Source organism: Cherax quadricarinatus, chromosome 52 (genome assembly GCF_038502225.1).
Source record: "Cherax quadricarinatus isolate ZL_2023a chromosome 52, ASM3850222v1, whole genome shotgun sequence".
Taxonomy (NCBI): Eukaryota; Metazoa; Arthropoda; class Malacostraca; order Decapoda; family Parastacidae; genus Cherax; species Cherax quadricarinatus.
Window position 1 is genome coordinate 24,039,885 of NC_091343.1, and position 12,994 is coordinate 24,052,878.

At 41.2% G+C, this 12,994-nt stretch overlaps 1 protein-coding gene across 2 annotated transcripts in view; it reads right to left on the reverse strand.

Moving 5' to 3' along the window:
• Positions 1-12,994, reverse strand: part of LOC128696893 (afadin- and alpha-actinin-binding protein B) — a 41,175-nt gene that overhangs the window by 3,734 nt on the left and 24,447 nt on the right. For both annotated transcript variants that reach the window (XM_070096177.1, XM_070096176.1), the window contains exons 11-12: positions 9,036-9,143; positions 5,440-5,603 (exon numbers count right to left, since the gene is read on the reverse strand). In XM_070096177.1, coding sequence (XP_069952278.1) covers positions 5,440-5,603; positions 9,036-9,143 — 272 coding nt within the window. The remainder of the gene's footprint in view (positions 1-5,439; positions 5,604-9,035; positions 9,144-12,994) is intronic.

Below are 12,994 nucleotides of genomic sequence, written 5' to 3' on the forward strand. Positions count from 1 at the left end.
TTCTCCATGTACAACTAGACAATGTTGATAAATACGGTATACAGGTCAGCCATCATTAATCCGGCATCATTGGGACCTGTAGTGTGCCAGATTAGTGAGTTTGCTGGATTACAGAGTGATTAGGTAAGAATACACTTAATTAACCTATCACTAGAGACTCTTTCTGCTACATCTTCCTCATTTTCATCACTGCTCTCTCCTCCACTGGCTTGCTGCTGTGGATTTACAACCATCTGCACAATTTCTGAGTCAGTATAATAATGAAATTTGAGTCAGTATAATGATTTGAGTTAGTATAATGGTGAAATTTGAAATTATGCTAGGCAAAATTAGTGCCAGATTACCGATGGAACCGGAGAACTGACTGCCGGATTAGTGATGGCTGACCTGTACTATTGCTTATTATCTCACAGGGCTCCACAGATGGAACTAAATCAGTAGTTTCCTGCATCAGCAGTCAACATGCACACTTTTTTTTCATATCCATTGCATCAGCAGTTAAAATATGAGAAAAATGAGGATAAGGTTTATTTTTTTTTTTATTTTTTTTTTTTCAACAAGTCGGCCGTCTCCCACCGAGGCAGGGTGACCCAAAAAAGAAAGAAAATCCCCAAAAAGAAAATACTTTCATCATCATTCAACACTTTCACCACACTCGCACATTATCACTGTTTTTGCAGAGGTGCTCAGAATACAACAGTCTAGAAGCATAAACATATAAAGATACACAACATATCCCTCCAAACTGCCAATATCCCAAACCCCTCCTTTAAAGTGCAGGCATTGTACTTCCCATTTCCAGGACTCAAGTCCGACTATATGAAAATAACCGGTTTCCCTGAATCCCTTCACTAAATATTACCCTGCTCACACTCCAACAGATCGTCAGGTCCCAAGTACCATTCGTCTCCATTCACTCCTATCTAACACGCTCACGCACGCTTGCTGGAAGTCCAAGCCCCTTACCCACAAAACCTCCTTTACCCCCTCTCTCCAACCCTTTCGAGGACGACCCCTACCCCGCCTTCCTTCCCCTATAGATTTATATGCTTTCCATGTCATTCTACTGTGATCCATTCTCTCTAAATGACCAAACCACCTCAACAACCCCTCTTCTGCCCTCTGACTAATACTTTTATTAACTCCACACCTTCTCCTAATTTCCACACTCCGAATTTTCTGCATAATATTTACACCACACATTGCCCTTAAACAGGACATCTCCGCTGCCTCCAACCGTCTCCTCGCTGCTGCATTTACCACCCAAGCTTCACACCCATATAAGAGTGTTGGTACTACTATACTTTCATACATTCCCTTCTTTGCCTCCATAGATAACGTTTTTTGACTCCACATATACCTCAACGCACCACTCACCTTTTTTCCCTCATCAATTCTATGATTAACCTCATCCTTCATAAATCCATCCGCCGACACGTCAACTCCCAAGTATCTGAAAACATTCACTTCTTCCATACTCCTCCTCCCCAATTTGATATCCAATTTTTCTTTATCTAAATCATTTGACACCCTCATCACCTTACTCTTTTCTATGTTCACTTTCAACTTTCTACCTTTACACACATTCCCAAACTCATCCACTAACCTTTGCAATTTTTCTTTAGAATCTCCCATAAGCACAGTATCATCAGCAAAAAGTAACTGTGTCAATTCCCATTTTGAATTTGATTCCCCATAATTTAATCCCACCCCTCTCCCAAACACCCTAGCATTTACTTCCTTTACAACCCCATCTATAAATATATTAAACAACCATGGTGACATTACACATCCCTGTCTAAGACCTACTTTTACCGGGAAGTAGTCTCCCTCTCTTCTACACACCCTAACCTGAGCCTCACTATCCTCATAAAAACTCTTTACAGCATTTAATAACTTACCACCTATTCCATATACTTGCAACATCTGCCACATTGCTCCTCTATCCACTCTATCATATGCCTTTTCTAAATCCATAAATGCAATAAAAACTTCCCTATCTTTATCTAAATACTGTTCACATATATGCTTCAATGTAAACACCTGATCTACACATCCCCTACCCACTCTAAAACCTCCTTGCTCATCCGCAATCCTACATTCTGTCTTACCTCTAATTCTTTCAATTATAACCCTACCGTACACTTTTCCTGGTATACTCAGTAAGCTTATTCCTCTATAATTTTTACAGTCTCTTTTGTCCCCTTTCCCTTTATATAAAGGGACTATACATGCTCTCTGCCAATCCCTAGGTACCTTCCCCTCTTTCATACATTTATATAGTATATAAATTGTTTATCACCCCCAGGAGAGACAAGGTGTGATTATGTCTGTGAGAGCAGAGTGCCTTCCACCACTCTTCTCTCCAGTCATCAGAGATGAGTTCATTGTTTGGTTAAGACACAGTAATGTTATAACCCCTGTTTTATGAGTGCATAACACAATAAGCTATGAAAAAATTTTACCAAAATATCTAGAGAAGTTCTAGGTAGTAGGTTGGTAGACAGCAACAGCCCAGGGAGGTACTACCGTCCTGCCAAGTGAGTGTAAAACAAAATCCTGTAATTGTTTTACCTGATGGTAGGATTGCTGGTGTCCTTTTTTCTGTCTCATGAACATGCAAGATTTCAGGTGCGTCTTGCTTCTTCTACTTACACTTAGGTCACACTACACATACATGTACAAGCATATATATACATACATACCCCTCTGGGTTTTCTATTTTCTTTCTAGTTCTTGTTCTTGTTTATTTCCTCTTATCTCCATGGGGAAGTGGAACAGAATTCTTCCTCCGTAAGCCATGCGTGTCGTAAGTGGCGACTAAAATGACGGGAGTAAGGGGCTAGTAACCCCTTCTCCTGTATATATTACTAAATGTAAAAGGAGAAACTTTCGATTTTCCTTTTGGGCCACCCCGCCTCGGTGGGATACGGCCGGTGTGTTGAAAGAAGAAAGATCTAGAGAAGTAACATATATTTTTTATTGTAGTTAAGTTGAAGAGCTGTCATGTCTTGTAAGCTTTCTACTGTTGGGTAGAAATACTGTGATAGACTAAGGGGTGCTGCAACTCTTTAGAGCCATCACAATTAAACTCAACAACAACAACAAAAAAACAATGAGATACTTCTCTTGATATTTTGATAATTTTTTATAGTTTTTGTATTACAGACTCATAAAACAAAGGAAACAACTCCACTATGCCTTTAGCAAACAATGGACTCAACTGTGATGAAGGGAGGGAAGAATGGTGGAGAGTATAGCATGTAATATGACAATGCTCTTCTCTCACAGACATGAAAAAACATTGTCAAATTTTTCATACTTTTATGCATTATGCACTCATAAAATGGGGGTATAACACAATTATGTCTCTATTTAATAATGGATCCATCTCTGGTGATTGCATTACTTTTTTTTTCTTCAACAAACTGGCATTATATCTCTAGTAAATTCCATCACTGTAAAGTTTAGAAAAATACTGTACAAATTAGTAGACCTGTTTGCCTTAGTTGCCTATGAAAGAACTACTGCTGATTTAATTTGTAATTTACCTGTACTGTGGCTACACCTTCACTACAATACCTCTTGGTTTTCTATAGAGGCTTTTTATATACAAAATAACATAAAAATGAAAATGTAGCACTGTGGTAGACCCACTGACAAAGTTAGGCAGGACCTACTCACAATGATCCATGCTACTCATCTACAGCTCTATTGCTAAACCAGTGATATTTTTTACATTAGAAAATAGGAATAAGGAGGTACAACAAGGTTGATGGCCCATGCTAGGCAGGTCCAACTCTCACCCACCTATTCCATTCATCTACAGCTGTTGCCAAAATAGTGTTCTCCAATATAAGAATACATATAAAAATCCTAAGAGTAGAGGGGTCACTCTAGTAGTTTTACTACTCTATGCTAGGCAGGTCCAACTCTCACCCAAACATTCCCACTCTTGTACCTGTCCCTGCATCCCTTAATACTATGTAAAGCATTGGCTTCATTGTAACTTGCTCAACTCATCTACAATTCTACTGCCAAACCAGTGCTTTCCCACATCCTTTTCAATTCATAATTTAGTTTTAAGGATGCCTAAAATGCTTTGCTTAACAAGGGGCTTCCTATGAAGTAGTTACATGTTATTCACCCTAATTGTATAATACACTGTACTCCACTTTATAGAAATAAAATTTGTTTGTTTGATATAAAGTAGCTAGCAGAGTTACCAAACTAGGGCTTGACAAAGCTCCTGGAGAGCAAAACGTTGCCACAATAAAATATCACATTAGTTGCACTGTGTCCTTTTACTTTACATACAAACTAGAGCAGCATGGTGGTGGTATTTCAGTACCACTGAGTTCAATCATGCTACTACTCTACCAAAAATACTGAACTATATTAGTAAGTTAGAAAAATAGACATATTAGTAGCAAACATAAAAAATATGGAAGTTAACATGATTTGCAAGAGGTACAGTAAACACAAAATTTATATACAGTAGGATCCCCGTATAGGAGCAAGGGGCTAGTAACCCCTTCTCCTGTATATATTACTAAATGTGAAAGGAGAAACTTTTGTTTTTCCTTTTGGGCCACCCCGACTCGGTGGGATACGGCCGGTGTGTTGAAAGAAAGAAAGGACCCCCGTATCCACGGTTTACGGTGGCCTGAGAATAACCCTTAATTTTGCTTAATAATGGCCTCAAAGTGCAAAAGTACTGATGGTAGAAGTTCTTCAAAGCATAAAAGAAGCTGTGAAGAGCTTCCCATCAGTGAAAACATGATAATTCTCCACTTATTAGGCACAATTTATCAATTAAACTTTGTAACAGGTATGTATGTAAACAAAAAACGACATACGTATATAGGGTTCGCTACTATCTGCGTTTTTGGTATCCGTGGCAGATACTTGGAATGTATCTCCCGCAGATACACGAGTTCTATTGTACTTATATTGTTCAGGTGAACTATATAAAAGTATGATATTGCTAAATATGACTTAAGTGTGGTTAAAAAAAAATTCATTGATGCACTGGGATTTTAACACAGAAATTTTATGTAATAAGTGGAGCATACTTTTGTATAAAACAAATACTTCTATGGAATGTTCACAGCAACTCACCATTATTCATAGTCTTCTTGAAGATCCTTGTTGTTTTTTAGAATCACTAAAATAAGAGAAAAATAAGCAAGGTTGTTAGTAAACAACATTAAAAATTACTGGAGCACAGTTAGTACTCTAACCCAACACACATACTCTATTGTGCAGGCAACTTGTACATTAGTGTTAAGTGCTATAGTCTAACCTCAAACCATGTACCATGCTCAATTACAAAGAACACAATTCAGTATTATAAAACACAAATGGAGTATTAATGTTCAAATTTCAGATTACAAAAAACAAAAAAATAGTTATTGTTTCATCAGACTAATTACTTACGGTTGCTGCTGCTTTGGGAGTCTAGTCGGACCCAAAACAACAGGTGAACTCTGAATGAATGTGACATTTCCTCTTGGAGGGGTAATGTTTGGCACAGCCACTTTTCGCTGAGGGGAGTCTAATAAATCACCAATACTTCCACTTGATAAGCTACCACCACTTTCCTGATAAAAAAATTCTTTTGTGTTATAAGGCACTAAGAATAACTTCATTAATAACCCCAGTAATAACCTCATTATTAACCCCATAATAACCTCATTAATAACCCAGTAATAATCTCATTAATAACCCAATAGTAACCTAGTTAATAACCCAGTTAAAACCTCACTAATACTTTAACATAATTAATGAATAGTTTTTAAACATTTAAGTAGTAGGTTGGTAGACAGTAACCGCCCAGGGAGGTACTACCGTCCAGCCAAGCGAGTGTAAAATGGAAGCCTGTAATTGTTTTACATGATGGTAGGATTGTTGGTGTCTTTTTTCTGTCTCATAAACATACAATATTTCATGTATGTCTTGCTACTTCTACTTGCATTTAGGTCACACTACACTTGGATGTACAAGCACATATATATACACCCCTCTGGGTTTTCTTCTATTTGCTTACTAGTTCTTGTTTATTTCCTCTTATCTCATGGGAAGAGAAACAGAATTCTTCCTCCGTAAGCCATTTATGTTGTAAGAGGTGACTAAAATGCTGGGAGCTTCTTCTGTATACTTTACTAAAGTAAGAGAAACTTTTGTTTTTCTTTTTGGGCCACCCTGCCTCGGTAGGATACAGCCGGTTTGTTGAAAGAAAGAATAATAATAATAATAATAATAATAATAATAATAATAATAATAATAATCATAACTGTACCTAATTTCTCACAAGGATCAAGCAGCCATAAAAAAAACCAGTTTTACATTCTAAATTAATGCTCTTTCTCTAAAGCTTTGCATCACTGCAAATCTTACCATTTTATGGTTATTATTATTATTATAATCATAGGGTAGATGGAAAAAGAGGAAGGTGGCAACAACAAGTAAGAGGGAGGTGAAAGTGTATAAACTAAGGGAGGAGGAAGTTCGGGCGAGATATAAGCGACTATTGGCAGAAAGGTGGGCTAGTGCAAAGATGAGTAGTGGGGGGGTTGAAGAGGGTTGGAATAGTTTTAAAAATGCAGTATTAGAATGTGGGGCAGAAGTTTGTGGTTATAGGAGGGTGGGGGCAGGAGAAAAGAGGAGTGATTGGTGGAATGATGAAGTAAAGGGTGTGATAAAAGAGAAAAAGGTAGCTTACGAGAGGTTTTTACAAAGCAGAAGTGTTATAAGAAGAGCAGAGTATATGGAGAGTAAAAGAAAGGTGAAGAGAGTGGTGAGAGAGTGCAAAAGGTAGCTTACGAGAGGTTTTTACAAAGCAGAAGTGTTATAAGAAGAGCAGAGTATATGGAGAGTAAAAGAAAGGTGAAGAGAGTGGTGAGAGAGTGCAAAAGGAGAGCAGTTGAAAGAGTGGGAGAGGCACTGTCAAGAAATTTTAATGAAAATAAGAAAAAATTTTGGAGTGAGTTAAACAAGTTAAGAAAGCCTAGGGAAAGTATGGATTTGTCAGTTAAAAACAGAGTAGGGTAGTTAGTAGATGGGGAGAGGGAGGTATTAGGTAGATGGAGAGAATATTTTGAGGAACTTTTAAATGTTGAGGAAGAAAGGGAGGTGGTAATTTCATGCACTGGTCAGGGAGGTATACCATCTTTTAGGAGTGAAGAAGAGCAGAATGTAAGTGTGGTGGAGGTACGTGAGGCATTACGTAGAATGAAAGGGGGTAAAGCAGCTGGAACTGATGGGATCATGACAGAAATGTTAAAAGCAGGGGGGGATATAGTGTTGGAGTGGTTGGTACTTTTGTTTAATAAATGTATGAAAGAGGGGAAGGTACCTAGGGATTGGCAGAGAGCATGTATAGTCCCTTTATATAAAGGGAAAGGGGACAAAAGAGATTGTAAAAATTATAGAGGAATAAGTTTACTGAGTATACCAGGAAAAGTATACGGTAGGGTTATAATTGAAAGAATTAGAGGTAAGACAGAATGTAGGATTGCGGATGAGCAGGGAGGCTTCAGAGTGGGTAGGGGATGTGTAGATCAAGTGTTTACATTGAAGCATATATGTGAACAGTATTTAGATAAAGGTAGGGAAGTTTTAATTGCATTTATGGATTTAGAAAAGGCATATGATAGAGTGGATAGAGGAGCAATGTGGCAGACGTTGCAAGTATATGGAATAGGTGGTAAGTTACTAAATGCTATAAAGAGCTTTTATGAGGATAGTGAGGCTCAGGTTAGGGTGTGTAGAAGAGAGGGAGAATACTTCCCGGTAAAAGTAGGTCTTAGACAGGGATGTGTAATGTCACCATGGTTGTTTAATATATTTATAGATGGGGTTGTAAAAGAAGTAAATGCTAGGGTGTTTGGGAGAGGGGTGGGATTAAATTATGGGGAATCAAATTCAAAACGGGAATTGACACAGTTACTTTTTGCTGATGATACTGTGCTTATGGGAGATTCTAAAGAAAAATTGCAAAGGTTAGTGGATGAGTTTGAGAATGTGTGTAAAGGTAGAAAGTTGAAAGTGAACATAGAAAAGAGTAAGGTGATGAGGGTATCAAATGATTTAGATAAAGAAAAATTGGATATCAAATTGGGGAGGAGGAGTATGGAAGAAGTGAATGTTTTCAGATACTTGGGAGTTGACGTGTCGGCGGATGGATTTATGAAGGATGAGGTTAATCATAGAATTGATGAGGGAGAAAAGGTGAGTGGTGCGTTGAGGTATATGTGGAGTCAAAAAACGTTATCTATGGAGGCAAAGAAGCGAATGTATGAAAGTATAGTAGTACCAACACTTTTATATGGATGTGAAGCTTGGGTGGTAAATGCAGCAGCGAGGAGACGGTTGGAGGCAGTGGAGATGTCCTGTCTAAGGGCAATGTGTGGTGTAAATATTATGCAGAAAATTCGGAGTGTGGAAATTAGGAGGTGTGGGGTAAAGGAGGTTTTGTGGGCTAGGGGCTTGGATTTCCAGCAAGCGTGCATGAGCGTGTTAGATAGGAGTGAATGGAGGCGAATGATACTTGGGACCTGACGATCTGTTGGAGTGTGAGCAGGGTAATATTTAGTGAAGGGATTCAGGGAAACCGGTTATTTTCATATAGTCGGACTTGAGTCCTGGAAATGGGAAGTACAATGCCTGCACTTTAAAGGAGGGGTTTGGGATATTGGCAGTTTGGAGGGATATGTTGTGTATCTTTATACGTATATGCTTCTAAGCTGTTGTATTCTGAGTACCTCTGCAAAAGCAGTGATAATGTGTGAGTGTGGTGAAAGTGTTGAATGATGATGAAAGTATTTTCTTTTTGGGGATTTTCTTTCTTTTATGGGTCACCCTGCCTCGGTGGGAGACGGCCGACTTGTTGAAAAAAAAATAATCATAGGGGAACATTAAACCCATAGGGATTATACAGTGCCTGTGGGGATGGAGGCAAGGGATGGAAGGTTTTCGGTACCAAAATTATATAATGAAGCTAGCAGATTCCATTTATGTCTAGTGGCACTCACATGACCACTTGTTGTTGCATCAGCACACATGTCGGTAAGTGTTGGTGGCAACTCCTGAAGAAATTGTTGCCTCAGCAGCTCAACCTTCTCAACTTCAAATGCTGCTCTCTGTTGATGGATGAATAACACAAAGATATATTATATCTTGACTCACTAAATCATAATAACAGGATTGCAAACAAACCACAGAATGGAGGGGGTATGAACCCATGGCAAGTGAGCCCTAAAACTCTGAGCTAGTTTTAAGACTCACTTGCTCACTATATAAAGAAGGTAAAACATTTTAATGCCTGCAAAAATGCTCGGTGCTTGTGTTCTCATCCACAGACTCGTCTGCTTAAATGTTTTATATTAGTATTTTGTTCTCATTTTTATTTTATCAGAGGCCTTTACAGAGAGAGAGAGAGAGAGAGAGAGAGAGAGAGAGAGAGAGAGAGAGAGAGAGAGAGAGAGAGAGAGAGAGAGAGAGAGAGAGAGAGAGAGAGAGGGGAGAGGGAGAGAGGGAGAGAGGGGGGGGAGAGAGAGAGAGAGAGAGAGAGAGAGAGAGAGAGAGAGAGAGAGAGAGAGAGAGAGAGAGAGAGAGAGAGAGAGAGAGAGAGAGAGAGAGAGAGAGAGAGAGAGAGAGAGAGAGAGAGAGAGAGAGAGAGAGAGTGAGTGTGAGTGTGAGAGTGAGTGTGAGAGTGAGTGTGAGAGTGAGTGTGAGTGTGAGTGTGTGAGTGTGTGCATGTGTGTGTGTGTGTGTGTGTGTGTGTGTGTGTGTGTGTGTGTGTGTGTGTGTGTGTGTGTGTGTGTGTGTGTGTGTGTGTGTGTGTGCGCGCGTGTGTGTGTGCGTGCGTGTGTGTGCGTGTGCGTGTGTGTGCGTGTGTGCGTGTGTGTGCGTGTGTGTGTGAGAGTGTGAGTGTGTGTACTCACCTAATTGTGGTTGGAGGGGTCGAGACTCAGCTCCTGGCCCCGCCTCTTCACTGATCGCTACTAGGTCCTCTCTCTCTCTGCTTCCTGAGCTTTGTCATACCTCTTCTTAAAACTATGTATGGTTCCTGCCTCCACTACTTCACTTGCTAGGCTATTCCACTTGCTGACAACTCTATGACTGAAGAAATACTTCCTAACGTCCCTGTGACTCGTCTGAGTCTTCAGCTTCCAGTTGTGACCCCTTGTCCCTGTGTCCCCTCTCTGGAACATCCTATCTCTGTCCACCTTGTCTATTCCCCGCAGTATCTTGTATGTAGTTATCATGTCTCCCCTGACCCTTCTGTCCTCCAGTGTCGTCAGTCCGATTTCCCTTAACCTTTCCTCGTACGACATTCCCTTGAGCTCTGGGACTAGCCTTGTTGCAAACCTTTGTACTTTCTCTTAACTTCTTGATGTGCTTGACCAGGTGTGGGTTCCAGACTGGTGCTGCATACTCCAGTATGGGCCTAACATACACAGTGTACAGTGTCTTGAACGATTCCTTATTAAGGTATCGGAACGCTATTCTCAGGTTTGCCAGGCGCCCGTATGCTGCAGCAGTTATTTGGTTGATGTGTGCCTCCGGTGATGTGCTCGGTGTTATGGTCACCCCAAGGTCTTTCTCCCTGAGTGAGGTCTGTAGTCTTTGTCCACCTAGCCTATACTCTGTCTGCAGTCTTCTTTGCCCCTCCCCAATCTTCATGACTTTGCATTTGGCTGGATTGAATTCGAGAAGCCAGTTACTGGACCACATGTCCAGCCTGTCCAGGTCTCTTTGCAGTCCTGCCTCATCCTCGTCCGGTTTAATTCTTCTCATCAACTTCACATCATCTGCGAACAGGGACACTTCAGAGTCTATTCCTTCCATCATGTCGTTCACATATATCAAAAATAGCACTGGTCCTAGAACTGACCCCTGTGGGACCCCGCTCGTAACAGGCGCCCACTGTGATACCTCTTCACGTACCATGACTCGTTGCTGCCTCCCTGTCAGGTATTCCCTTATCCATTGCAGTGCCCTCCCTTTTACATGCGCCTGATCCTCCAGCTTCTGCACTAATCTCTTGTGGGGAACTGTGTCAAAGGCCTTCCTGCAGTCTAGGAAAACGCGATCTACCCACCCCTCTCTCTCGTGTCTTACTTCTGTTACCTTGTCATAAAACTCCAGGAGGTTTGTGATACACGATTTGCCTTCCATGAACCCATGCTGGTTTTCATTTATAATCTTGTTCCTTTCCAGGTGTTCGACCACTCTCCTCTTGATAATCTTCTCCATGACTTTGCACACAATACATGTCAGAGACACAGGTCTGTAGTTTAGTGCCTCGTTTCTGTTTCCTTTCTTAAATATGGGGACTACATTAGCTGTCTTCCATTTCTCAGGTAGTTGCCCAGTTTCAAGGGATGTGTTGAAGATTGTGGTTAGAGGCATGCACAGCATCTCTGCTCCTTCTCTAAGGACCCATGGGGAGATGTTGTCTGGTCCCATCGCCTTTGAGGTGTCAAGGTCACTTAAGAGCTTCTTCACCTCCTCCTCAGTTGTTCGTATGTCATCCAACACTTGTTGGTATATTCCCTCTTGATGTTCCCTTCTGTGCTGTCTTCCCACAGCCCTTCCTGTCTCTACTGTAAAAACTTCCTTAAATCTCCTGTTCAGCTCCTCACATACCTCCTGATCATTTCTTGTGAGTTCTCCACCTTCTGTCCTTAATCTGATCACCTGGTCTTTGACTGTTGTCTTCCTCCTGATGTGGCTATACAACAGTTTCGGGTCAGTCTCCGTGAGCTTTGTCATACCTCTGCTTAAAGCTATGTATGGATCCTGCCTCCACTACATCGCTTCCCAAACTATTCCACTTCCTGACTACTCTGCAGCTGAAGAAATACTTCCTATCATCCCTATGATTCATCTGTGTCTTCAACTTCCAACTGTGTCCCCTTGTTGCTGTGTCCCATCTTTGGAACATCCTGCCTTGGTCCACCTTGTCAATTCCTTTCAGTATTTTGTATGTCATTATCATGTCCCCCCTATCTCTCCTGTCCTCCAGTGTCGTCAGGTTGATTTCCCTTAACCTTTCATTGTAGGACATACCTCTTAAATTTGGAACTGGTCTTGTTGCAAATTTTTGCACTTTCTCTAGTTTCTTTACGTGCTTGGCTAGGTGTGGGTTCCAAACTGGTGCCGCATACTCCAATATGGGCCTAACGTACACGGTGTACAGGGTCCTGAACGATTCCTTATTAAGATGTCGGAATGCTGTTCTGAGGTTTGCTAGGCGCCCATATGCTGCAGCAGTTATTTGGTTGATGTGCGCTTCAGGAGATGTGCCTGGTGTTATACTCACCCCAAGATGTTTTTCCTTGAGTGAGGTTTGTAGTCTCTGGCCCCCTAGACTGTACTCCGTCTGCGGTCTTCTTTGCCCTTCCCCAATCTTCATGACTTTGCACTTGGTGGGGTTGAACTCCAGGAGCCAATTGCTGGACCAGGTCTGCAGCCTGTCCAGATCCCTTTGTAGTTCTGCCTGGTCTTCGATCGAGTGAATTCTTCTCATCAACTTCACGTCATCTGCAAACAGGGACACTTCGGAGTCTATTCCTTCCGTTATGTCGTTCACAAATACCAGAAACAGCACTGGTCCTAGGACTGACCCCTGTGGGACCCCGCTGGTCACAGGTGCCCACTCTGACACCTTGCCACATACCATGACTTGCTGCTGTCTTCCTGACAAGTATTCCCTGATCCATTGCAGTGCCTTCCCTGTTATCCCTGCTTGGTCCTCCAGTTTCTGCACTAATCTCTTGTGTGGAACTCTGTGTCAAATGCCTTCTTGCAGCCCAAGAAAATGCAATCCACCCACCCCTCTCTCTCTTGTCTTACTGTTGTCAACCACGTCATAGAACTCCAGTAGGTTTGTGACACGGGATTTCCCGTACCTGAAACCATGTGCGTGCATGCGTGCATATGTGTGTGTGTGTGTGTGTGTGTGTGTGTTCAATCACATTAATCA